Source organism: Thamnophis sirtalis, unplaced genomic scaffold (genome assembly GCF_051295495.1).
Source record: "Thamnophis sirtalis isolate CommonGarterSnake01/CBP01778 unplaced genomic scaffold, rThaSir2_p1.2 scaffold_10, whole genome shotgun sequence".
NCBI classification, from domain to species: Eukaryota; Metazoa; Chordata; class Lepidosauria; order Squamata; family Natricidae; genus Thamnophis; species Thamnophis sirtalis.
The window spans coordinates 7,184,890-7,211,769 of record NW_028261390.1 but is presented as its reverse complement, the minus strand read 5'-3'; the positions used below and the strand labels follow the sequence as shown (position 1 = coordinate 7,211,769).

Here is a 26,880-nt window from a genome sequence, read left to right as displayed (position 1 = left end):
TAGACCAAGGTCTCAAAATTATTTTGTACTTGAGTCGCCAAGAGGGGACACTCTGTGGTGATATATGAATGGTGTAAAATAATTGAGAGTAAATACGGCCAAGCTTGATTTTGGAGGTATACCTGCAATGATTTACATTTGTGTATGAATTGTTGGTGGAAGGTAACAGCATTCCGCGTGCCACATGACCACAGAGACGTCTTCGGACAGTGCTCTTTGGCTTTGAGAGGGAGATGAGCACCGCCCCCTAGAGTCAGGAACGACTAGCACGTATGTGCAATAAGAACCTTTACCTTTGAATTGTTGAGAGATATAGGATAGCATTCCAACGTATGTCAAAATGCCAGCATCCTATCAGGCTATGGTAGTTTCATGACCAGAGCCTGAGATGCTCCAGAACTTCAACTGGGAGTCCTCTACTTATAACTGTTCATTTAGTGACCCTTCAAAGTTACAACACTGAAAAAGCGATTTAACAAGTTTTTTGAACTCACGATGATTGCAACATCTCTACAATCCCAAAGGTGCTTTTTTCAGGAAGCAACTGGACTTTTTTTTCCCCTTTGAAAACGTTTCGCATCTCATCCAAGAAGCTTCTTCATCTCCGACTGGATTAGTTGGGACTGGAAGGAACCAGTCGGAGTTGAAGAAGCTTCTTGGATGGGAAGCGAAACGTCTTCCAAAAGAAAAAACAAGGGAGTCCAGTTGCTTCCTGAAAAAAGCACCTTTGGGACAACCATGACCTGGATGACGGAGAATTTCCAGTCATTTCTACCAATCCTACGATTAAAATTCAGATGCTTTGGCAACTGACTCGGATTTATGACGGTTGTAGTGTCCCAGGGTCATGTGATTCCCTTTGGCAACCTTCCGACAAGCAAAGTCAATGGGGAAGCCAGCTTCATTTAACGTTACTAACTTAATAACCGCGATTCACTTAACTGTGGTGAGGTAGGTGAAAAAATGGGGCAAAACTCATTTAAGAACTGTCTCGCTTAACAACAGGAACTTTGGACTCCATTCTGGTTGTAAGGAACCTGTCTACCCGTTAGCCAGGTTAGGATATGGATTTGATTGGCTATGTAATCACCCTCCTAAAAATCACTTTATTTTCCACCAGGTTGTTTTCTTAAATGCGTCTAGTCTGGTTACGTGCCTTGCAGGATATCAATATCAAGGATGGTATTAAAAATCTCTCCAAGAAATCGATAAGTTCATCACAATTTTGTTAATTTTTTTTCTTCACTTTAGGAAATGCCATCCTCGTTATAATTAAGGTTCTCTTAGTTAGAAGTTAACCACTTCTTTAACAATGTGTTCTGGTTTCTGATTTTGTCCTGTTATACCCAAATCACCACAGACTCAAGATTGGAAAAAAGAAAAGCGTTTGGTTTTATTGAACAGAAGCAGAGATAATCTTGAGTTATTTTTTGAGCAAAAATAGCTTTCAAAAAAAAAAACATTCTGACACAATCTGGTCGTACCAACCCCCACCCCACCCCGCCTTCCATATACATTATTTATATCATATACAAGGTATAATAAATTAATATCTACATGCAACATATAGAAAGGAACGTACACTGTAAAAAATACAATATTTTTCAGCTTATTTTGTTTTTTAAGTTTTTTTTTTACAGGTTTTAATTTACATTTTTACACTTTTTTGTAAACGAGTTTTTTTTTCCTTTATAAAAATCAGATCACACCACACGCTATCAAACATTCACCTCTGCCTACATGAGAAAAAACACACAAAGGATCCTAACTTTTATTGCCGCTTCATTTCAACCACAGCATTTGCCTTCACATTATTAATACAGACTAAATGACTTCTTTTGCTTACTTTGCATATATTTGAAGGAACTTAAAGTAAAACAATCATAAAAGTCTGTGTTTTAAGGGGGAGGAAAAAGGCAAGCAATTAAATGCAATGACGACCGTTTAATCAACTTCACATTTATCAAAACTTCTCCATTATCAACTGCCTTTCCACTAACCATTTTCACTTAAGCATGCAAAAGTTAATGATTATAGATTTACTTAATAACAAGATAAAAGAAATACTGAAATAAGCTAACAGGAGGGACAGTGGGCTTTATACTGAAATCCAGTACTTTCTAAATTTTAATAGTATGGTTTATTTTATTTTATTAAAATAACAGTAACACTAAGGTTTGCTAAAAACATTTTGTTTCCTAATTTGAGGATTTGAAAGCTCATCTTTAGAAATCTTAAACACTAAAATATGCTTCAGCACATCGATGTGGATTGGTTTTGCGTGTTTTAAAAACAAAGCAGCTTATTTATTTTTATTTTTTTTAAAAAACACCAGCATTTGTGATTAAAACAAGCCTCCTGAAACCAAAGTATTTCTCCAGGAATACTTTCTTTAAAATAATACATAATGCCCGCCCCCCCAAAAATATTTAAAATCTTTTCAGAAAAGAAATTCATATACGTTCTCTGCAATTTTGTCTATCCACCAAAAATGCTCAGATTCAATCTATTATTTTTTTTTCAGCAGAAAATTTTCAGCACATGGCCGAGCTTTGAAGCTCTCTCTTGTGATCCGGGTGGCAAATCTGTGCTCCTCCTGTGATCGTTTTCTCGCCGAGAAGAAAGGTTTGAAATGGTTCATTTGATCCCTTCATGCCACATCAGACTTATCATCATACAAAGGTAAAAAAAAAAGCACAATACGTATTTTGAGTACTCCATGAGATCTTGTACCAAAAGTACAAGGGATGCTAAGATCAGCTTTTGTTTTTTCCTCCCAACCAGCGGCGTCGATTTCGACCCCTAGAATTCTCAGCTGCAACAACGGTGGGTTCTTTGGGGGGGGGGGTGTTGGACGATTCTGGGGGTGGAAATCGGCCCTTGGAAGGCACCCCAAGTTGGGAGAGGGCTGGTTCAGATACTTATTGCCTAAAAATACTACGATGCGCTTAAGAGCTCAGCCTAGGAGACGGAGTCGAAGGAAAGAGCCTGCCACTTGGATTTTGGTTTGAGGTCGAAAAAGAAGGCGCCCCCTCCGTCGCTGGAAGGAGAGCTGCTGAGACTTTCTTCTCCGCAGCTCATGTCTTCACAGGAGTCCTCACTGCGGAAGGAAACAGGGAAGCTAATTAGCAATCGCGAAGAAAGGTTGAAAAAAAAAGAAGAGTAACCAGGTATAGTACAGGCAGTTATCAAGTTAAGAGCAGTTCGCTTTCGGTTACAACGGCACTGAAAAAAAGCGACTTATGACTATTTTTCACATTTATGACCATTGCCTTGTGGTCACATGATTAACATTGGGATGCTCGACAACGGACTCCCATTTAACAACCGCCTTACTAGTTTTAACAACTGCAGTGGTTCACTGCACAAATGCGGCAAGGAAAGTCGTAAAATGGGGCAGAACTCACTTAAGAAACGCCTCACTTAGCAACATAAATTTTGGGCTCAATTGTGGCTGTACGTTACCTACCATGTTTCCCTGAAAATAGGACAGGGTCTTATTTTCTTTTGACCCCCGAAATAAGCGCTTGGCCTTATTTTCGGGGAGGTCTTATTATTTTTGAGGGTGCAGGAGGCGGTGAGCATGGTCGCCTCATTGGCTGCTGCTGTGTTGCAATATTTTTGGGGAGGTCTTATTTTAGCGCATGCGCTCAAAAGTCAGACTGGGCTTATTATCCAGGGAGGTCTTATTTTCGGGGAAACCGGGTATATTCATCACATATTATTCTCTTCTGAGTCAGCCAAGTTATTGTACCTTCTTCCTTACCAAAGTATTTTTTTTGTATTAAATATGCTCAATTTTCTAGCAAACTCTGCACCTAACCATATATTTGAATCAGTGAGAATTTTGGCTTTGCAAGCTTCAGGATTTTAAGCGCAAAAGTGAAAACAGTTCTGAACATCAGTCACTTATGTTATTAAACACTTAAGATGACATCAACCTTCCATAAGAAGCTCAGGTAGGTCTCCTTAATATTTCATTTATTTATATTTTATATTTTTACCCCACACAGTTCATGACTTGCTGGCAAGGCTATAAACCAGTGGTGAAATTCAGATATTTTTTTTTACTCCCGGTTCTATGGGGGTGGTTTGGTGGGTGTGGCAGGGGAAGGATACTGCAAAATCTCCATTTCCACCCCACTCTGGGGCCAGCCAGAGGTGGCATTTGCTGGTTCTCCAAACTACCCAAAATTTCTGCTACTGGTTCTCCAGAACCTGTCAGAATTTGCTGGATTTCACCCATGCTATAAACTCAAGAAACATTATTTCACCTTTGGTGGGAACATAATCAAGTTTCTTGAGTTGGATTCGTTACGTGTATTTGAAGGCCCAAAACTTAAAATTGCAAACAAACAAACAAACAAAAAAACCCGACTAAGTTCCTACATCTAGCTGGCAAATTTGTTATTGCTAAACAATGGAACTCTTCAGATAGTATCTTAGCAGATAAGGAGGTAATGTTTAGCTTTGTCTGAAAGAGCCTTTGATAAAATCCACTGTATGACATAGTGAATTGCTGTTTTACAAGGAATTGTGTGAGTTCATTGTATGCAGGAGATAAGCATCCAGGCAACAGCTGGTGCATTTTAAAATATACCACCCTAGTTATCTTTTGAAATTAGGTAGAATGACAGGCAGACAAGCAAGAGCGAAATTATGGAAGATAATTGCAAATGATTTCCATGCTTTGCCTAGAAACGATACGGGCATATTCATGTTGTAAATCATCTGCAGAATGCAAGGGAGACTTACTGTAAGTTTTGAAATACGATGCTTTGAAAAATCAGGCAGCATGATTTAAAGGATGGCTGTCCACTCCATTAGACTCTAGGCAGCTGACAACACTCTACTGCTGTTAGAAAGGGACGTGGGAATTCAGCAGTGCTGATAACTATTTTATCCCACCCTGATCTTCAGTCTCATTAGCTCAATTGTGTACTTAACTACTCATCTCATTACCACTGTGACAAAAAGGAACCTCACTGGAGAACAAGAGAAGTCAGCTCTGCCAATCTGCATGCTATCTTATTTTAAAGCATGGGGGAGGATGGAAGATAGCATGCTAACCAACGATCCATGGAAGAACTAATTGCTGTGGTCTTGGAAAAACCAACTCACAATTAGCTAGATCTCCGTGCAAACATGGGACTTAAGCCAAAGTACACACACAGCGTTAAACAATCTGAGAAGTTTTGTCAGGAGGATAGAAAAGCCATTCCCTTTGCACATATGTGCTAGTCATTCCCGACTTTAGGGGGCAGTGCTCATCTCCGTTTTAAAACCAGCGCTGTCCAAAGACGTCTCCGTGGTCATGTGGCCAGCATGACTAAATGCCGAAGGCGCACGGAACGCTGTTACTTCCCCACCAAAGGTGATTCCTATTTTTCTACTTGTATTTTTACGTGCTTTCGAACTTGTAGGTTGGCAGAAGCTAGGACAAGTAACGGGAGCTCCCTCCATTACGCGGCGCTGGGGATTCGAAACACTGAGCTGCTGACTTTTCTGATTGACAAGCTCAGCATCTTAGCAACTGAGCGACCCCTAGTTTACTCTACTAGGCTGTCTCTAAACATACACCCTCATCTTCTCCAGCAAAGTAGATATAATCCAACTCTTCTCAGAGGCATCAATGGAGGAAGGCTGGTTTAGTCTGACAATACCAAAAAAAAATGCCCATTACTTATTTTTCCAAGTGAGGACTTTCTAAATGTGATTTTGTGAGGTCTAATGCTGAGTCATGGTCCCTCCATCAATGCCACAGAAACACATGCATGACCATCAAAACAAACAAACATATCCTTTACCCTTAAATACACCTCATTTTATTTTTTCTAAATGCCAGCATAGGAAATGCCAGTTGATGGGCCTTCTATCTGCATTGACCCTATTGAAACGAAGTTACACTTAAGAGCCGAGGTTGCGCAGTGGTTAAATGCAGCACTGCAGGCTACTTCAGCTGACTGCAGTTCTGCTGTTCAAATCTCACCGGCTCAGGATTGACTCAGCCTTTCATCCTTCCGAGGTGGGTAAAATGAGGACCCGGATTGTTGTTGGGGGCGATATGCTAACTCTGTAAACCGCTTAGAGAGGGGCTGAAAGCCCTATGAAGCGGTATATAAGTCTAACTGCTATTGCTATTGCTATTAAGTTACTTGAACCGACTACATGCAGTTGGGCAAATCACAGAGGAAGCCCAAGTGTGTGTTTACCTACCTCTCGCTTTCGTCAAAGCATCCAGCCTCTGGGATTGTGGGCAGCTCAGGGACACTGTAGTAGCTGTTTTGAAGATTCTGGGCAGTGCGTCTTGAAACAATCCAGACGAGCTTTTTATGGTCCGGCTTACAACAGGCAGGGGAAGCATAATCTGCTAAGCATTTTGAGACCAGTTCTCTCCAATAGAGTAAGTCACTGTCACTTATCTGGGGGGGAAAAAGAGGTTCACGTATGATTCTTTGCTTTTTTAAAAAAAAGTTATTTCACCAATCAACTACGGCTGCCGTTCTATTCGCATGAAGTTGATTCTAAACCAAGCTGTACATACCCGACATAAGATTTATACCAGGGGTATCAAACTCAAGGCCCACGGGCCGAATGCAGCCTGTGCGGTGCTTAATCCTGGCCTGCGGGGCAGCCGTGGAAGTGGCAAAGGACTGGCCCGCAGTGCCTCTGCCAGTGAAAAGCACCCCCCAGCCCCCTAGGGCCCGTTTTCAGCATGGACATCCTCCAGAAGCCCTCTGCCAGTGAAAATGGAGCCCAGGGGGCAGGGATGGGCTCCTGCCAATTCTAACCTCTTCTATAGAAGAGGTTCCACAAATCTACCATGCCATTTAGAACCGGTTTCAGTTCCCTCCCCCTGCCCTGGGGTCAACCTTTTGCAACCTTCTGACAAGCAAATTGAACAGGGAAGCCAGATTCACTTAACAACCATGTCACCAACCTAACAACTGCAGCGGTTCACTTAACCACCGTGGCAAGAAAAAAATCATAAAACAGTGAAAAACATTCACATAAGCAATGTCTCACTTAGCAACAGAAATTTGGGGCTCCGCCACGGTCGCTGTGTCGAGGACTACCTCTACATATGAGACTGAGTGGAAATGCAGTCTGAAAGATGTGTTGAGAAAATAACATCCAGGTGATACGAAGCAACTTTTAGCATAACACAGGGGTGTCAAACACAATTTCATTGAGGGCCGCATCAGGGTTATGTTTGACCTTGGAGGACCTGTGTGTGTGTGTGTGTGTGTGTGTGTGTGTGGCCGGGGGTGGGCATGGCGATGGTGGGCATTTGATACAGGCTCAAGATTTTCCAGGCAGAAAAGCTATTTGTATTTTTATTATTCAACTAATAATCAAATACAATAACATAAATAACATGATAATTACAAGACCTAACAACAGAGGTAAATTTCCAGGACAGTAAATAGAAATGGCTGTCAATTATAGATTGCTGATTAAATAGACCTGCAATATGTAAAATCTGGTATTAAACTGTAGTATTATCATAGGATGTTGCTTGTTTCCTATCCAGATCAGGCACTTACGTGAGGCCACATAATTGTAATCCAGTCCACTCCAGTCCTCCTGCAGCCCTCAGCCAACCAAAAATGGCCCACGCAGGGCCTCCATGCAGCCCATTTTCGGCGAGCAGAGTGCTGCAGGAACAAGCATTTTCCCAAGGTGAATGGGGAAAAGTCTATCTTCTATGAATAGGTCAGGAATTATTTATACTCCAGGAAGATACAATTTCTCCCCAAATAATCTACCTTCAAAATAGGAGGGGCGTTTTCCTCTCTAGAGTTTAAAAAAATAAACATTTATTTCCGAATCAACTCTTATTATTTTTCTCCCCCAAAGGTGTACACAGGATGGCTGGAGGAAGGGTTAATGAGTTCTGCTCTCTTACCTTGGACTGCTTCTGAACACACAGAAGAATCTCAAACAACTCGATGGATTTCAGCATCTGCACTTCCAGAGAGAGAAGGCACAGGGCCAAAATGGATGGCTGAAGGGACAAAAATACACATTCGGCTTAGAAAGTCAGTCCCCGATCCTCAACTTTTATATTGTGAGCGGTTTTTATTTCAAACTTACTTTCGCTTTTGAAAAAACAAGTCGGCAGTTACAAGCTTTAAGTTGTGCTTCCAGTTTGTCGAGATTCAACAGCTCTTTCCTGTAAAGGGTCACAATAGCACAAGGTTACTGTTGGATGCACATCTTGCATTGAGACTGAGTTCGCACAACTCATTAAATCAGAAACTACTAAATCAAATTATGCCTTAGCACAATCTGTGAATCTAAAGTCTGAAAATGCATAATGTACCAATTTGTTTTCCAAATAAAGCACGACAAGACGCCTAGATAGAACCATACTGATTTATCTCATTGTACATGAACCATCTCAGAAAGTACCTAAAACTATAGCAAAGATTGGAAAGAAAGAAATCAGAGTGTTCACAAGGATACAGGTAGTCCTCAACTCACAGTCACTTAACGACTGTTGTAAGTTACAACAGACCCGGAAAATGGGACATGAGCCAGATTCTAAGTTCTCATGTTAGCCTCTCCATCAGTCACGTGACTGTGTTCTGGGTGCTCGGCAACAGGCCCACATTTACAAGTTTGTGGCACCCCATGGTCAAATGACCACAAACTACAACATTTCCTTGGAAACTGGCATTTACATCTGGCTAAAAGTGAACAATTCTGGCTAAAAGTGAACAATGTATTCCCTTTAACAAATTGCAGCGTTCCCTTCATGACCACAGTGTTTGCTTAACGACTGCTGCAAAAAATGTTTGTAAAACTGGGCGTCATTGCAAGCTCAGCGCTGACTATCATAGCTTACAATCGAAATTTCGGCTCAATGGTAGTGGCTAAGCAGAGGTGGTATTGGGTACTTGAGAGACCGCCTGCTGCCAATTACCTCCAATAGACCGATTAGATCCCACAGATTAGGCCTCCTCCGAATTCCATCCACTGGCCAATGCCGACTGGCGACCACCCGGAGGAGGGCCTTCTCTGTGGCTGCTCCGGCCCTCTGGAACGAGCTCCCCATGGAGATTCGAACCCTCACCACCCTCCAGGCCTTCCGCAAAGCCCTTAAAACCTGGCTGTTCCGACAGGCCTGGGGCTAGTGAGCTTTTGTCCCCCCTCGAATGGTATGGTTGTTGTGTGTTTTTAAATTGTGGTATTGTTTTGTTCGTCTTTTTTATTATTTTTTCCTTATTTGTACCCCCACTCCCTTGACTTGGGTTGTGAGCCGCCCTGAGTCCCCTTCGGGGAAAAGGGCAGCATAGAAATATAATAAATTCAATTCAATTCAATTCAGCAGGTTCTGGCCAGTTCTGGATAACAGGGAGTGGAAATTTTGAGTAGTTTGGAGAACTGGTATAAATACCACCTCTAACTGGCCCCGACCCATCTATTCTCTGCCTCCTGAATCCCAGCTGACCGGGAGGGAATAGGGATTTTGCAGTATCCTTCCCATCACACCCACCAAGCCAAGCCCACAGAACCAGTAGTAAAAATTTTTTGAATCCCATCACTGGTGCTAAGTCAAGGACTGTCTGTACTGCCTGCTTCAATCTTTTTTTTTTTTAAACTGGAAATTAAGGTATTAAACAGAGCCAACGGTACCTTTCTGAGGTATGGCAGAGTACAATAGTATGGTATAAGTGCAAAAAAGTTAAGGCAGTAGTTGCTTTGAAGTCAAAGTGCAGTTTTTCTGATATGATTTTTTCCATCCGCTTTAGATCAGAAACGGTGCATTTGCATTGGCTAATCCGGATGACATCATGCAGAGACGGGATGCTGCCTTCCTCCTCCACCTGCTGAGCAGCCAGCTGGAAACAACAGACTCCAATGCAGGATAAATGCTTAGGTTTCACCTGAGTCAAAGGAAAACCACCTTATGAATAACCAGCTTACTCAACAAGGTTGAATTTTTAAAATGTTGCATGTCCATTTATTTCACGGTTGACAAGACTGTTTCAATTTTAGTTCTCAGAGTGATAAGAAGCATTAAATGAGAAAGCCTGCGATACTCTTAAATCCACTCAACATTCCACCAATAACAGGTATTTCCCACAATTTCAGCCAATGCTCATGTGGCCTTACTGGAGGCTCGTACATAAAATATATCATTGGCCCTATAAAAAATGGCACATAACTGAGGTTCAAATGGAAAAAAAATTAAGGGACAAAGAAAAGAAAAATATGAAAATAAAAAGATGGCACAATTTTAATATATAACATACTAGCTGATAACCCGGCGTTGTCTGGGTATTTATTTATAGGGGGAAAATGTCTGGACCAAATGTAATTTCTAATGTTGGATTTTCTCCCTTACCAGAGGGAGCTCCCTTGTGGAGTACTGTGAAGCCATTACCACGGCAACTCCACTGCGGTGTACAGCAGAAGCCATTTTACCGCAGTACAGTAGAAGCCATTTTAAGGCAGGCACAACAGGCTGTATCTTAATAGAAAACACACACACACACACACACACACACACACACACACAAGGTGTCTTATCCCCAGAGGGTAAGTCATCTTATACCAACTTTGGTTGAAATTGCTCGAGGCATTCCAGAGTTATGTTGGAACATACACACAGACGGCTGTATGTACACTATATTGCCAAAAGTATTAGCTCACCCAGCCAAATAATCAGAATCAGGTGTTCCCATCACTTACATGGCCACAGGTGTATAAAATCAAGTACCTAGGCATGCAGACTGTTTTTATAAACATTTGTGAAAGAATGGGTCCCTCTCAGTTCAGTGAATCCCAGCGTAGAACTGTGATAGGATGCCACCTGTGCAACAAATCCAGTCGTGAAATTTCCTCGCTCCTAAATATTCCACAGTCAACTGTCAGCTGTATTATAAGAACGTGGGAGTGTTTGGGAACGACAGCAATTCAGCCACGAAGTGGTAGGCCACGTAAACTCATCCAACATCAGTGTGTGACCTCACAAATGCGCTTCTGGAAGAATGGTCAAAAGTTCCCATAAACACACTCCTGAACCTTGTGGACAGCCTTTCCAGAAGAGTTGAAGCTGTTATAGCTGCAAAGGGTGGACTGACGTCATATTGAACCCTATGGATTAGGAATGGGATGTCACTTACAGTAAGTTCATATGCGAGTAAAGGCAGGTGAGCGAATACTTTTGGCAATATAGTGCATGTATGTATGTATGTATGTATATATGCATGTATGTAGATAGATAGATAGATAGATAGATAGATAGATAGATAGATAGATAGATAGATAGATAGATAGATAGATAGATAGATGAAAGAAAGAAAGAAAGAAAGAAAACATAAAATAGAATAGAACAGAATAGAACAGATTCTGAATAGTTATGTTAGTCTAACTCCTTGGAGATAAACTAGACAAGCACCTTAAATCCAGAACAAATAGTAACGGCTGTTTATCTGTCTACCAAATATAAAACTGTGCAAACTATGATGCAACATTTCCTTTCGTCTAAATACCTTCATGAGTGCCAAAAACCTGTCAAGAATGTTGACAGCCAGGACAAAGGTTTCTGTGGCAAATCCAAAGAAGTTGACCAAACTCCAGAGATCTTCCACTTTTGCATTCCTCAGTCTTGGGCATAAGGTGTTTTCATTCTGAAAGAGACAAGCAACATCTTAATGTTAGTGGCAGAACTCTGGATCAAAGGTTTTCATTGGACGATCTGTACATTCTGATGAACCAGCGATGACCAATTACTTGACAGCAGGATGAGAGACATAACTAAGACGGCAAGGGGTCAGAACCAATTCTATCTCAATGCAGGTAGTTCTTGATTTATGATTGCAATTGGCCTAATTTTCCATTGCTAAGTAGTTAAACGAGTTGCACCACATTTTATGACCTCTGCCACAGTTGTTAAGCAAATCACTGCACTTGTTAAATGAATCGTGCGGTCGTTAAGCAAATCTGGCTTTTCCCATTGACTTTGCTTGTCAGAAATCGGCTAGGAAGGTTACCGATGGTGATCGCGTGACCCCAGAAAAATCATAAAGACATGCCAGGTGCCAAGCGTCCAAACTTTGATCGTGTGGCCATGGGGATGCCGCAATGGTTGTAAGTGCAAAAAAAATGGTCGTAAGTCACTTTTTCCAGTGCCATTGCAACTCTGAATGGTCGCTAAACAAATGGTTATAAATCGAGGACTACCTGTAACTGTAAATTTCCTTTTCCAAGTAGATTTCCTGGGAAGAACCTATCATTGCTTCTTTCAGAAACAAGAATTGCTTCATTCATTAAATAGCTAGTCTTGGTGAAGAGTAATGCCCATTTCCGATTTGGCAGGTACCTTTCTCTGAGACAAAGAATCATTACCCACAACTATCTCTGAACCAAGCAAAGAAACACTTGACAAATATGTAATTTCAGCTATATACAGTCTGATCACTGCGTTTTTCAGTAAAACTGTTGGGAAGCAATGCTCCAACAGCTTTAAAAACCAATGGTAACAATCTGCTTAAGTATCTATTGTAAAAGGCGGGAAGCCAATATCCAGCATTTATGCTAGTTGAATAAGCCATAGTTTATTATGCTGAATTAGTACAGTTGAATAGATCCATTTTATACAAAGCAAGCAAACTGCTCTAAACAAATTATTAACATCGACAGCTTCCTGCTCTGCTGCATCAAGAACCTTCCTGTACGTCTGGCCACTTCCTCCAGAAATGTCATATCAGCTGAGGCTCTTCATCATCATGAGCTGCGGTGGTGCAGTGGTTAGAATGCAGAACTACAGGCTACTTCTGCTGATCGACAGCAGTTTGATCCTGACCAGCTCAAGACTGACTCAGCCTTCCAGGGTGAGTAAAATGAGAACCCAGACTGTTTGGGGCAAAATGCTGACTCTGTAAACCGCTTAGAGGGGGCTGTAAAAGCACTGGGAAGAGGTATATAAGTCTAAGTGCTATTGCTATCACACCCAAAAGGCAAACATCTATCTACTCACCTCAGTAGTGCACTCAATGAGACTCAGCCCCTTTTCCCTGGGTTGGTATTTCCGTTCCTGATCCAAATGGAGTTTAAGCTGTTTGAAGAGCCAACTGCTCATTTGTTCTTCAACTTCAATGTTCTTCATCTATGAAGAAAGAAAATACGTTTTCAGCGTGGTGGGCACTAAATACACAGCCAAGATTATGGTTTTCCTGAGGTGGGCTACAGCAATGTATATTTTTGGTCCATCTGTGGTGCCTCCCCAAAGTCATTGTGGAATCAGGAGGCGTTACAAATGCAAAATCAATCAAAGGAATGTCCATGTTGGTTGGAAGTCTGCTTTTGCTTCAACAAGACTTATTTTAGTCTAGAGTATCAGAGCACAGAATAGAACTACAATGCTAAATGCCAATGATAGATACAGGATTCTAGTCACTAGAATTCTTACCCCAAGGGAGCCAGACAGTAAAAGACAGGGGTATTCCTTTAACATCCTGATTTAATCATTTCTCCAATCATCCCATCTCTCTAACTACTAGTTTTTTCGAGTAATAAAACCATCCAATGGGGAAAGAAGAGAAAGGGAAAGACACAAAACCGAATGTTCCCTCTTGCTTAAAGGGCTAGGAAAAGCTTTTATTTTCCCCCCAGTCACCACCGCAGAGTTAACAAAGAGGATGTTGAGGGAGGGGGAAGCATAGGAGGGCTTGGTCACGTACACACCATGAGAATAACTTCCAAGAAACTGTAGAGGGCAGCAAAAGAACACAGAGATTTCCCCATTCTTGTACACTTCTTTATACACCAAATAAAGAGAGCTCAGGTTTGAGCAGATAGACATCGCCTTTAGTTAGCATTTTAACAGCCTCTCCTCAGGTTTAAGGGTCCGCATATCTCAAATTCTACCCACCTGACTTTTATGGAGGTATTGGACAATAGTCTAAAACATTTCCTGTGGTGTCTCAATCGGGCTCTTTCTCACACACGAAGGTAAACACAATTTACCTTCTCAAGTTGGAGTTATAAATGCAGTTTTTTTCCATTTTGTCCTAACAACCACCTTGAGCACAGTTACTGTATGAACAGGAAAAAAAAGACCTACAATTCTTTTTTTCTTTTTGAGGCCACATCTCCCCTGGCTCTGCCCTCAGGAACAGGACATAAAAGGATTTTAACTCAAAGCATAGGGGAGTCCACATATATGCTACCTACACAGCCGATCATATTATACACAACAATGATCCTTAACTCAGATATGTTTACAATTTCCCAATACAGAAGTTTTCTTTGACTCTGCTTTTCCTCTTTGAAATACCAAAAGATACTTCCTTTGTATCAGGGCTGCTAAAACAATCTAATACTCTCTTTTCAATAAATACTTCGGCTTTAGTTCTGGGTTATCCCAAGTGACCAACCGCAACACCCTGTTTATATTTTCCTTTCCTTTTTCTCATTCTAGAGCTCTGATCCCTAAATCCTCCCCAACCAGTCCTCCCCTCTCCATTTTAAGAACTGGAAAACCACTACGAAAGTGCTCCCAAAATGTTGTTTATTTATCTATGTTATTGTGTTCGCACCAATTCAACTCTTCCTAATTACATACACAAATAAGCCTCTGCCATAGCTTTTTTTTTCTTTTTTGCTCTGCCTTCCTTACCTTGGATTCTCTCCAGAGCAATCTCATTGCTTCTAATGCCGCCCCTTCCCTGCCACCAGAAATCAATGCAAAATTCAGATTACAAGTCCCTCCCCCTTACAGCTAAACAATACCCCAAGAGCCATCTGGCAGTCTGGCTCCCTGATCACCCTTCTCCAATCTCACACCCATCAGACAATGCCCCCACCTTATCTAAACAGCCCAACCAATCACCAAGCTGGACAAAGATGGTCAATTCACATCCCAAAGAACTCCAGGTTGAGAAAAGCAGCTTATTCTTTTCACATGGTAATGGTGAGCAGTAACAGGCCTTCAAAAAATGAATTTAAAAGTTTTAAATTGACATTTTAAGAATGGGGGAGGGGGGGACAAGACCACAGATTTAGTACAGGTCATCCTTGACTTATGACCACAACTGAGCCCAAAATTTCTGTTGCTTAGTGGAAACATTTATTAAACGAGCTTGCCTCATTTTATGACCTTTCTTGGCAGAGCCGCTAAGTGAAGTTAACTGCATTTAAGTTCGTCACATAGTGGTTAAGCAAATCTGACTTCCCCATCGATTTTGCTTGTCAGAAGGCGATCACATAATCTCAGGACCCTGCAACCGTCATAAATATGAGTCGGTTGCTAAGCATCTGAATTTTGATCACGTGATTGAGGGGTTGCTACAACGGTTATAAGTGTGAAAAACAATCATAAGTCCCTTTTTTCATTGTTGTTGTTGTCCCTCTGAAGGTCACTTAATGAATCTTGTAAGTCGAGGACTATTTGCAATGCAAACTGGCCAGGATGTTTCCTCTTCCTTTTTTTTATGAGTGGGGGGGGGGGCATGAGAGATTTGGTTTCTTTACATCCCCAGGTGGCCCCCACTTCCATATACAGGTAGTCCTTCACTTATAACCACAATGGAGACCAACATTCCTGTTGTTAAGTGAGACCTTTGTTGGATTTTACCCCGTTTTACGACCTTTCTTGCCACAGTTAAGTGTGCAAGCCATAGCTGTCAAGTTAGTAACAAGGTTGTTAAGTGAATCTGGCTTCCCCGTTGACTCTGCTTGTCTCAAGTGGTCTCCAAAGGGGATCACGTAACCCGGGACAATGCAACCGTCGTAAAGGTGAGTCAGTTACCAAGTGCCCTGAATTTTGATCACGTGACTATGGGGAGGCTGCAATGGTCGTAAGTGTGAAAAAAACAGTCCTTCGTCACTTTTTTTCAGGCCTGTTGTAACTTTGAATGGTGACTAAACTGGCTGTTGTAAGTCGAGGACTACCTGCAATATGAACTGGCCAGGATATCCCCCTCCCCCTTGGTTTCTTTACTCTACATCAGTGGTTCCTAATTGGGGGGGGGGATTTGATTTTTAACGGGGGCAATTTGAACCTTGTTTAAACCAAGTAAATGGGCTTTTAGCCTTCCTCCCTGTGAGTAGAGTTAACCTTTTGAGTAAAGTAAGAATTATACATCATGGAGAGAGGGGGGGCATCATGATTTTAGAGATTCTTAGGTAGGGCATGGGCCAAAAAAAGGTTGGGAACCACTGATCTACATCCAGAAACCCCCCCACCCCCCCATCATTTTCAAAGGATCCCTGGTCAAAAGAAGATTTGGGGGGGGGATCCACGGACGCCCCCTCTGCCATTGACCAAAGCTTACTTAAATTTCCATAGGGAGACACCCACCCACCCCCAGATCTAAAAGGGGGGCCCCCTTCGAGGAGCCCCGCCTCCCCCGACAAAGGGAATCGCGCGCATGCGCCGAGAGACCCCTCTTCCTTTTCGCCCCCCCCATCACAAATTGACAGCGATTCGCAGCTTGACAGCCTCCTCCCCCGTTTATTACTGACAGAGGGGTGGGGGTGTTTTTCATCGACGTTGAGCGAGCGAGGCGAGAATAACCGACCTTTTATTTAATTATTCAAATGAAATAATAATTCTTTTGTCTCTCCAAAGACAAAAGGGGTTTTAATTTTCCCCTCAACTCAGGGTCTGATTTACCTCTCCGCGGCGGCGGGTCTCCCCTCTCGGAGGTCGGAAGGGCCGGAGGAGGCAGACCGGGGGCTGAAGCGAAGGGAGGCGAGCGCTTCACTCTGCCGCTGCCGCAGCAACCCGCACCAGAGCCGCCGCAGCAGCAGCAGCAGCGCCTCGTCGCTACCGACCCAGCGGCCCCGCATTCAGCCCCCGACGCCCCTTCGCCCTCCAGTCCCAGGTCTTCCCCCGATGGGAGTCAGCGGAGGAGCTGCGCCATGGTTCTCTTCCCTTCAGCTCCGGACGCCGTTCTGGGAGAGAACCAGTCAGAGGCGCCTCAGAGCGGCTTCAAAATGGAGTCTGCCCCCCCCCTCTCAGGTCCGCCCCTTTCCATCACGTGACCCGCCGCTTTTGTTTTGCTCGCCTTTCCTCCATTTGTTTTTTAAAGCGGAGGGATCTACATCCCAGTGATAGGACTCTCCTTCCTTCCTCCCCCCCCTCAAAAAAAAGGGAGGGAAATAAAATGTTTAAAAAAAAGAAAGAAAGGGGGGTCTCCTTTTCGCCTTCGTTTCTGCGGTGGAATATTTATTAGCATTTTTCGTGAATGACCCCGGAAGGACGGCTGTGGCGGAGGTCAGGCGGATTCCTTTCCCAGCTTCTCCGGAGGCAAGAGAAGCGGAAGGACACAGTACTTTAGTCGAATCACTTCTTTTAAAGGGACAAGAGGAACCCAAAACTACTTCGGTTTGAAAAGTCCGCCCAAATGCCCGCTCTCTGATTGGCCGGCGGTGGGTGAGCGCTGATTGGATAGAAAGCGGCCCTACCTTTCCAGACACTCCTGGTTTCTGTTGTTTTGTTATTCAAAGCAGTGGAATGCTTATTGGCTGTCGGTGACGCCAAACCTCTGTTCTGAGCCAATGAGATTTGTCTCTTAGTTTTCCCTAACACCCCCCCTTCTGTTATTTTTACAGCTGCGTCGAAGGGGGCGGAGCTTCACCGTCGGTTGCTCAACTGTCATTTTTGCGAGGGACGCAAAGGCGCCGTTGTTTTTTGAGGGTTTTTTTTGGCTCCTCCTCGTTTGAATTTTATCTTCTTTATTAGCCTTTTCATAAAGGCGCTAGCATTTTATCATGGCATCCACATCTCCTTTGGAAGATTGGGAAACCAAGTCTTCCTTTTAAACAAAGGCTTTTTTAAAACATAGGTAGAGTTAATCTTTTAAACTAAATACAGGTAGCCCTCGACTTACAAGAATTCATTTAGTGACGGGTCAAAATTAGAAGGGCGCTGAAAAAAGGGACTTATGCTTTTCGCAACTGTGGTCAAAATTGGGACGCTTGGCAACTGGTTCATACTTAATGACCGTTGCAATCCAGTTGCTTCCTGAAAAAAAAAATCACCTTTGAGAATTTCCAATCATCCCAATAATCCTATGATTAAATTTCAGATGCTTGGCAAATGACTTGCATTTATGACGGTTGCAGTGTCCGATATTCCCTTTTGCAACCTGACAAACAAAGAATGGGGAAAGCCAGATTTCACTTAACCATCAGATTAGTAACTTATCAACTGCAAGGATTCACTTAAGTGTGGCAAGAAAGATCATAAAAGGAGGCAAAAACATAAATGTCTCACTTAACAACAAAAATATGGGGCTCAATGGTGGTCGTAAGTTGAGGACTACCTGTATACCTGTTTGACTACCCATCAATATATTCTGGAAGTCTTGAGTATGCTTGAAGATACAAACTCAACTGGGAAAAGGGCTGACATAATCCATATGTTTTATATTTGGTGGAATCTACATTGATTATGGACACAATGGCTCAGTGGCTAAGACGCTGAGCTCATCAATCGAAAGGTCGGCAGTTCAAATCCCTAGCACCGTGGAACGGAGTGAGCTCCCGTTACTTGTCCCAGCTTCTGCCAACCTAGTAGTTCGAAAGCATGTAAAAATGCAAGTAGAAAAATAGGAACCACCTTTGGTGGGAAGGGAACAGCACTCCATGCGCCTTCGGCGTTTAGTCATGTTGGCCACATGACCACGGAGACATCTTCGGACAGCGCTGGCTCTTCGGCATTGAAACGGAGATGAGCACCACGCCCTAGAGTTGGAAACAACTAGCACATATGTGCAAGGGAATCTTTACCTTTACCTATATTGATTTCCACACAAGATGGGTTTTATTTGGCCAAAAATATACAGGTAGTCCTCATCTTATGCCTATTAAGTTGCTAGAAGTGATGGCTGTTAAGTGATACGGCCTTATTTAATCACTCCCATCCCCTACTTTCCCTGATGTGGACGTTAAATGAATGTAGGTTGCTAAGCGGACCATGGGATGCTTCAGATGGGAGGCCCAGGGCAGACTCAGGCCTGCCTGCTCTGGGTCTCCGTACAACAACAATACCTTGTTGTTACAGGCAGTCCTCGACTTACAACCAGGTCTGAGCCCAAAATTTCTGTGATTGAGTGAAACATTTCTTCAGTGAGTTTTGCCCCATTTTACGACTTTTCTCGCCACCGTTGTTTAATGAAACCCTGCAGTTATGTTAGCCCCAGCGTTGTTAAGTGAACCTGGCTTCCCCGTTGACTTCGTTGGTCAGAAGGTTGCAAAAGGAGATCACGTGACCCAGGGACACCGCAACCGTCATAAATAGGAGTCAGTTGCCAAACGGCTGGATTTTGATCACGTGACCACGGAGATGGTGCAACAGTGTGAAAAGCGGTCATAAGTCCTTTTTTCCCCCAGGAACATTTTGATGCTCTCTAGTCGAAAGCTTTTCAGATGATGATGCAGCGAGCATTAGGGAAGCAGAACAGATTGCTTCGTCGCGCAGCTGCATGGCACAAATCCAGAAGCAACCACCATTTCTCAAGCAATCTCAATTCAATGCAGCCACTCGGGAAATGGCATCTAGTTTGGGGGATTACACCATGTAGCTGCACAACGAAATGATCCCTTCTGCTTTCCTAACCCAAGCTCTGGAGATCTTCAAAAGGAAAGCGACGAGGCGGGCGTGGGGCCTGGTCCAAGGCCTATGGGGAATGGGGTGGGGGGATGGATGATGGGAGTGGTAGTAGATAGTTGAGGTGCTTGAGTATCAGAGGTGGGTTCCTACCAGTTCGCACCAGTTCGGTAGAACCGGTTCATCAAATCTACCGGAAAGCAGGCCACACCTACAGAAGAGGTTCCAAAAATTTTTGAAACCCACCACTGACACACACACACACACAGAGACAGACTCACACAGAGAGAGAAAGAGAAAGAGAAAGAAAGGAAGAAAGAAATAAAGAAAAAAGAAAAAAAGAAAGAAAAGGTGAGAGAGATGAAAGAAAAAAAGGAAAAAGGGACAGAGAGACAAAAGGAAGGAAAGAGAGAGAGAGAGAGAACACATGGCTGGCAAGCCACTCCCACCAGGTCACATGTCCGGCAAGCCACTCCCACAAAGGACGCCACACCCACAGAGTAGGTTAAAAAAAAAATTTGAAACCCACCACTGTTGAGTATGCAACCTTGTGATGAGTTGTAAGGATGGAGATTCTCAGTCATCCAGGTCATGATTGTCCCAAAGTTGCTTTTTCAAGATTACAACTTTCTGGTTTTTTTCTTTGAAGACATTTTGCTTCTCATCCAAGAAGCTTCTTCCGCTCTGACTGAATCATCCCCCACCATCCAGTCAGAGCGGAAGAACTTTATTGGATGAGAAATGAAACGTCTTCAAAGAAAAAAAACAACTATTAAAAAAGTCCAGTTGCCTCTTGAAAAAGCACCTTTGGGATAAGTTGTAAGGATCCTGAGGACCCTGCAGCAATCATAATGTCAAAACCAGATAATAAGGTAGCTTTAGAGGAGTCGGCCATAACTTTGAATGACCCCTAAAGCTGCTACTTAAACTCTGATGAAAGAAATGTCCTTCTGGGTTCGGCTCCAAGTAGGGAAAAAGAGACTGGAGACATGGAGGCTGCTTGGAAAGATGGTTTATTGGTGGACAGGACCACGTGGCTTGAACCCTGAACAGAAAAGGTGATCACATGCTTCAGTGTTGGTGGAGAAGAAGAGAAGGGCTGAGGAAGGGGCTTGCTAGGCTTTTTATAACCTGTTCAGTCCCACCTCTCTGTTTCCTGTTCCTGTGTAAGAAATGTATTCTGGTGCAACTGAGATGATGCAGTGAAGGGGCTTTGGGTAATTCCTGTTGTGTCTGAGGGCTAATCCTTCCTTTGTTGGATCTTGGGTGAAGGTATTTGCTTATGAATAGAGCTAGCTACCTCTTTATCTCTTCAGTGCTGACATCTGCTGTGGGCTATTAAGGAAGGTGGGGGCTGCTTTCCAAGAGCATGTTCTTCCATTTTTTCATCCAGGGAAATATAATAATGTGCCTTTTTAATATTTCTCAAATATTTCATTCTTCTAGAGCAGTGTTTCTCAACCTTGGCAACTTGAAGATGTCTGGACTTCAACTCCCAGAATTCCCCAGCCAGCAAATGCTGGCTGGGGAATTCTGGGAGTTGAAGTCCAGACATCTTCAAGTTGCCAAGGTGGAGAAACACTGTTCTAGAGGCTAATTTTCTACACTATAAAAAGACTTCATCCCCCTAATAAAGGCGTTGCTTGTATTACATCGTGATTTGTATTTTTCGGAAGGGGAAAGATGTCTAAAATTCAGGGAATAATAGGTCTTCAGTTCCACACAAATTTGGGGTGTTTTGAGTTTCAAGGCAACGGTGTCATAGCAGCTCTAACTTTCAGGAACACCCAGCTCATCTGTTTTCAAGGATTTTGTGATCAGGATTTCCTGTTTTGAGGCAATAATTTTGACAGGCAAACATTGAGAAGGTTCATTAGTGTATTCCATCTTCAGGAAGAAAACAAATCTCCACCTTCATGGAAGTTCTTTTTATTTTGCCTTTTCTGGGGCATAAAGATCTTACTAGGAGAAAAACAGATAACTTTCTTAATCCGTTGCAGTAAACATTACAAAAAAAACACTGATTAAACAGTAACAGGTTTATACTACCTACTAAATCTTTCAGAAGCTTTTTCTACTTCTTTCCCTTCATAAATCTTCCAGAGCTTTAAAACTACCCAGATGTTTATCTCTGGGCCTTTGCTTACCAAGAAAGGAACAGCTCCAGGGGTTTTTCCTCCCTGGTGAATTTGGGGTTTTCCAAGGAACTTGTTCCCTAGGTAATTCAAATATTGGTATATTTACTCTTTTCATTGTATTTCTTTACTGAAATTTTTACCCTGTTGTACTCTCTCAACAGAGCAATGTACTAAAGAACATGAGGATTACAAACAACGTAATGATACAAAATAATAATAATAATAAAATCCAGTCTAAATATCTAGCTGACTGCAAAGAACCATAATATAATGTAATACCCCTCCAAGGTCTCTTTCAGTTTATATAATAACCAAAGGAAGATGAAAATAATATGTCCTTCTCAGGAGGGCCCTGTGCACTTGCAATAAAGTTGGAAAAATACTAGCTTTTTGCCAACAGTGCCACAACCTGTGGTTCTAGTCCACCTCATGCTAGTTGTGTTCATTCTTCATCATCCTCTAGCAGTGCTCCAGATGTTTCTTCATCCACTTCAACTCCCTCAGTTTCTCAGTAAAGCATGGGGAGTTTCAGGATCCATCGGAAAAGAGGGGCCATATGGGTATAATCTGATTCAAAACTTCAACCATTCTCTCATTCCAGGTCTTGGTTGTGTTGGAAGAAATGTCCTTCTGAGTTCGGCTCCAAGTGGGGAAAAAGACGCTGGAGACATGGAGGCTGCTTGGAAAGATGGTTTTAATGGTGGACAGGACCACATGGCTTGAGTCCTGAACAGAAAAGGTGATCACATGCTTCAATGTTGGTGGAGAAGAGAAGGGAAGGGAGGAAGAGAAGCTGAGTCCCTGGTTTTATGCCCTTTCTGGCCTTTGATCTTGAGCTTGTATTCTGATGGGTTGTCAGACTCCCATGGGCCCATGCAGGGACAACTCTCTAGGCTGCGTTTTGAATCCAGGTTTGGTTGAGTTCTCAGATGCCATGTGGCGAGTTGGGTAAAAGGGCCAATATTATCATGCCTTAATCCCATCCCCCTGGAGCTGAAGGGGAGAACTCTTTATTATGTAAAGTGGACTAGCTCAGGCTTTAATGGCTCATTGACAAAGGGGGATGGGCAGGAAGCTGCAGGCAGCTATTCTGTCTTTTAAAACATGTTTCTTACTTTTCACATCCAGAGAAATATTCTGCCTTTTCAATATTTCCTAGGATATTTCATTTTTTCTGGGAGAGGGCTGGGTGATAACTTCCTACAGTTGGATTGTGTATCAAACCTTGATGGTCATTTCACCTCTAAGCTCCCTCTGGAGCCATAATGGTTCCATCAGTCACCTGGAATACGGGGTCTCCAACCTTGGCAACTTTAAGCCTGATGGACTTCAACTCCCAGAATTCCCCAGAATTTATGAACAGTTCCTCCTTTTTTGTATTTTGTATAAAGTTGCTGAATGAAAAATTAGGAATGTGATATGTACGTATGTGTATGTACTGTTGGAAGAAATGCCCATCTGGGTTCAGTTCCAAGTGGGGAGCAAGACACTGGAAACATGGCGACTGATTGGAAAGACGGTTTATTGGTGAACAAGATCACATGGGTTTGAAGTCCTGGGTAGCTGATCACATGGAGTGGAGAGTGAGTGTTATTTATACTCTCTCTTGGGCTTTAAACTAGAGCTTCCTGTTCCTGTGGCAAGAACATGTATTCTATTGGCTGTCAGACTCCCAAGGGGCTATGCAGGGGTCACAGCTGAGGTTGTCTGAATTAAGGTTGGTTAAACCTTGGCCTGATGTAATGAAGGGGTTTGGTTGTGTCATGTGGTGAGCTCTGCTGATAGATAATCCTATTATGTCCTGGAGGGTCATGTCTTAATCCCATCACTCTGGAGCTGAGGCCTTTTGCTTTGTAGATAGGTTTTGTTGGCCCAGTCCCAGGGGTGAAATTCAGCAGGTTCTGACAGGTTCTGGAAGACTGGTAGTGGAAATTTTGAGTACGGTAGTTTGGAGAACCGGCAAATACCACTTCTGGCTAGCCCCAGAGTGGATAGGAATAGAGATTTTGCAATAACCTTCCCCCAGGAGTGGGAAGAGAATGGGGATTTTGCAGTATCCTTCCCCTGCCACGCTGACCAAGTCATGCCCACAGATCCGGTAGTAAAATTTTTTGAATTTCACCACTGCCCAGTCCTCAATGGGCACCAAATATCTGCTGGGATCAGGAAGCTGCAGGGAGCTGAGTTTCTGTCTCCCTTAAGATTTCTATTTCTCTTTTAGGGGAAGTATAATATTCTGCCTTTTTAATATTTCCTAAAACATTGCACTCTTCTAGGAGGGGTGGCTGCTAACTTTCTTCAGCATATGTAAATCTTTATGAAGGTTTTCCCCTACCAATATACAGGTGAAACTGGAAAAATTAGAATATCGTACAAAAGTTCATTTATTTCAGTAATGCAACTTAAAAGGTGAAACTAATATATGAGATAGACTCATAGCATGCAAAGCAAGATAGTTCAAGCCGTGATTTCACCTGTACTATAATGTTTTTATATCATGTATAGCTATGCAATTGTAATTTTCTTTAATTTCTACTCATCAAGACCTCTGATATTATTTATCCTCCTTCCCAGCATCAGCCCCCTCTTTGTGGGTTCCTACCAGTTCGGCCCGGTTCGGCTGAACCGCTAGTGGTATGGCAGGCCTGCCACTACCACCCCGAACCGGTTCCCCGGTTCCTGCCGCCGCTGCTGCCGCCATCTTGTTTTTGAGTTCTGCGCATGCGCAGAACAATTTTAATTGAACTGCGCATCCAGTGTGCACAAGCAAACCGGCAGTAAAGCTGGCCGGAACCAGGGGTGGGTTCCTACCGGTTTGCACCAGTTCAGTAGAACCGGTTCGTCAAATCTACCGAACCAGTTAGAAGAGGTTCCACCAGTGGACCCGGAAAGCAGGCCACACCTACAGAAGAGGTTCCAAAATTTTTTGAAACCCACCACTGGCCGGAACCCACCCATGTATTGCTTGTATGGTTAGTTTTGTGATTTAATGTATTGTTGATGCCCAGGGCAACTAGTATAAGCTAATGACCCTTTCTAATACCCCTTGCTGGCGCCTTCCGTGCAAAAAAACTAATATATGAACATTAGGACAGTCCGCTTAAATCATTTACCTATTCTGCAAAGCTGTATAAGTTACTGAACACCAAGCGATGCCTCTTGGGCAAACAAAAGTAATATATTAACTTTAGGGCATGCTGCTTTAAATCGTTTACCTATTCTGAAATTTGAAGTTAATGTACACATGATGGCTGGCTGAGAAGGAAACTGAGAAACTGATAGAAGAATCCTCCGAAATAGGCTAGCCATCATTCAGTGAAAGTGTCCACTCCTAACCACAAAGTTTCCCAAATGATGAAACGAGAAGCAAGACATTGCAATGCAATTTCCGAACTTTCATATGTGTGCCGTGTCACGTGAAAGTACATAATGGGCAGAGTTTGCTACTGTAAGCCACATGACATGTCCGCTTCCTCTTGCAATGACGTAGATGCCAACCCATTCAGCTTTCCAGGGGCAACCTTGCCAGCCTATCCCCTTCCTGCTAAGCTGTAGGTATTGGTAGAAATTTTGAAAGCTGTGGTCATCCCCATATAGGCAGAAGGCATCAGGTTGCAGAAGGATTATTGATTTGTTTTTCTACCATTACTATTTTTACAAATAACTCCAGGCAGTGAACATATCCAACACATCTTTCTCCTCCTATATTTCCCACAATAATAATTGGATTGAGCTAATCGGGGGGAATGCAGTGGCTCAGTGGCTAAGACGCTGAGTTTGTCGCTCAGAAAGGTTGGCAGTTTGGCGGTTCGAATCCCTAGTGTCGCGTAACAGAGTGAGCTCCCGTTACTTGTCCCAGCTTCTGCCAACCTAGCAGTTCGAAAGCATATAAAAATGCAAGTAGAAAAATAGGAACCACCTTTGGTGGGAAGGTAACAGCGTCCCATGCACCTTTGGCATTTAGTCACGCCGGCCACATGACAACAGTGACATCTTCGGACATTGCTGGCTCTATAAATAAACTTAACCTAACCTAACCTAACCTTCAACTTTGAAACAGAGATGAGTACTGCCCCCTAGAGTCAGGAACAACTAGCACATATGTGCGAGGGGAACCTTTGCCTTTTTAATCAAGGAAAGAAGCAACCTATAACCAAGGAGAAATTTCCTGACAGTGAGAACAATTAACCAGTGAAATGGCTTGCCTTCAGAAGTTAAGGAAAAATTACAATTACTGTACCTAACTGTACATAATATAAAAACATTATAGTATATTATTAGGGGAAAACCTTGATAAAGGTTTACATACATACATACATATATACATACACACCAGGGGTGGGTTCCGCAGGCCCTACTGCCGGTTTGCTGATGGGCGCGCTCTGAGTGCATGCACAGTGTAATAAAAATTGTTCTGTGTATGCGCAGAAGCGAGAAACAAGATGGTGGCGCCTATGGTGCCACCCGGAGAACCATTTTGTGGGCCTGGCAGGCCTGGGTCGCTGCTGGTTCCAGCGACCCAGGCCACCAAACCACTATCAATTTGGCCGAACTGGTCCGAACCAGTAGGAACCCAACACTATTACATACATAGACAGATGCACACACACATACATACATAGAGGCTTTTAAGAAGAGGGACATGCTATTCTGAAAGTGACTGGCTCAAAGTCACCCACCCAATGGGTAAGGCAAGGACTTGAATTCACAGTCTCCATCTTTCTAGTTGGGTGCCTTAACCACTAGACCAAACTGTCTCTCTTATTCGCCATATCTCTCTTACAAATGTGTTCACCCGCTTAGAAAAACAGATGCAATAAATTGGCGGTGAAATAAATGGTTTAGGACGGTGGGTTTCAAAATTTTTTTGAACCTACTCTGTGGGTGTGGCCTCCTTTGTGGGAGTGGCTTGCCGGCCATGTGAACTGGTGGGAGTGGCTTGCCGGCCATGTGTTCTCTCTCTCTCTCTCTCTCTCTCTCTCTCTCTCTCTCCTTCCTTTTGTCTCTCTGTCCCTTTTTCCTTTTTTTCTTTCATCTCTCTCTTTTTCTTTCTTTCTTTCTTTTTTCTTTCTTTCTTCCTTTCTCTTTCTCTTTCTCTCTCTGTGTGAGTCTGTGTGTGTGTGTGTGTGAGTGGTGGGTCTCAAAAATTTTTGCAACCTCTTCTGTAGGTGT

At 42.9% G+C, this 26,880-nt stretch overlaps 1 protein-coding gene across 1 annotated transcript; it reads right to left on the bottom strand.

Annotated features, from left to right (window-relative positions):
* Positions 1 to 1,368: 1,368 nt before the first annotated feature.
* Positions 1,369 to 16,941, bottom strand: CCNG2 (cyclin G2). Its single transcript, XM_087723996.1, has 8 exons — positions 16,631 to 16,941; positions 12,992 to 13,120; positions 11,505 to 11,642; positions 9,643 to 9,893; positions 8,098 to 8,176; positions 7,910 to 8,008; positions 6,217 to 6,422; positions 1,369 to 3,100 (listed from the first exon to the last, which is right to left on the bottom strand). The coding sequence occupies exons 2-8, from the start codon at positions 13,118 to 13,120 to the stop codon at positions 2,962 to 2,964; spliced, it is 1,041 nt and encodes a 346-aa protein (XP_087580122.1). The 5' UTR covers positions 16,631 to 16,941; the 3' UTR covers positions 1,369 to 2,961.
* Positions 16,942 to 26,880: the final 9,939 nt, after the last annotated feature.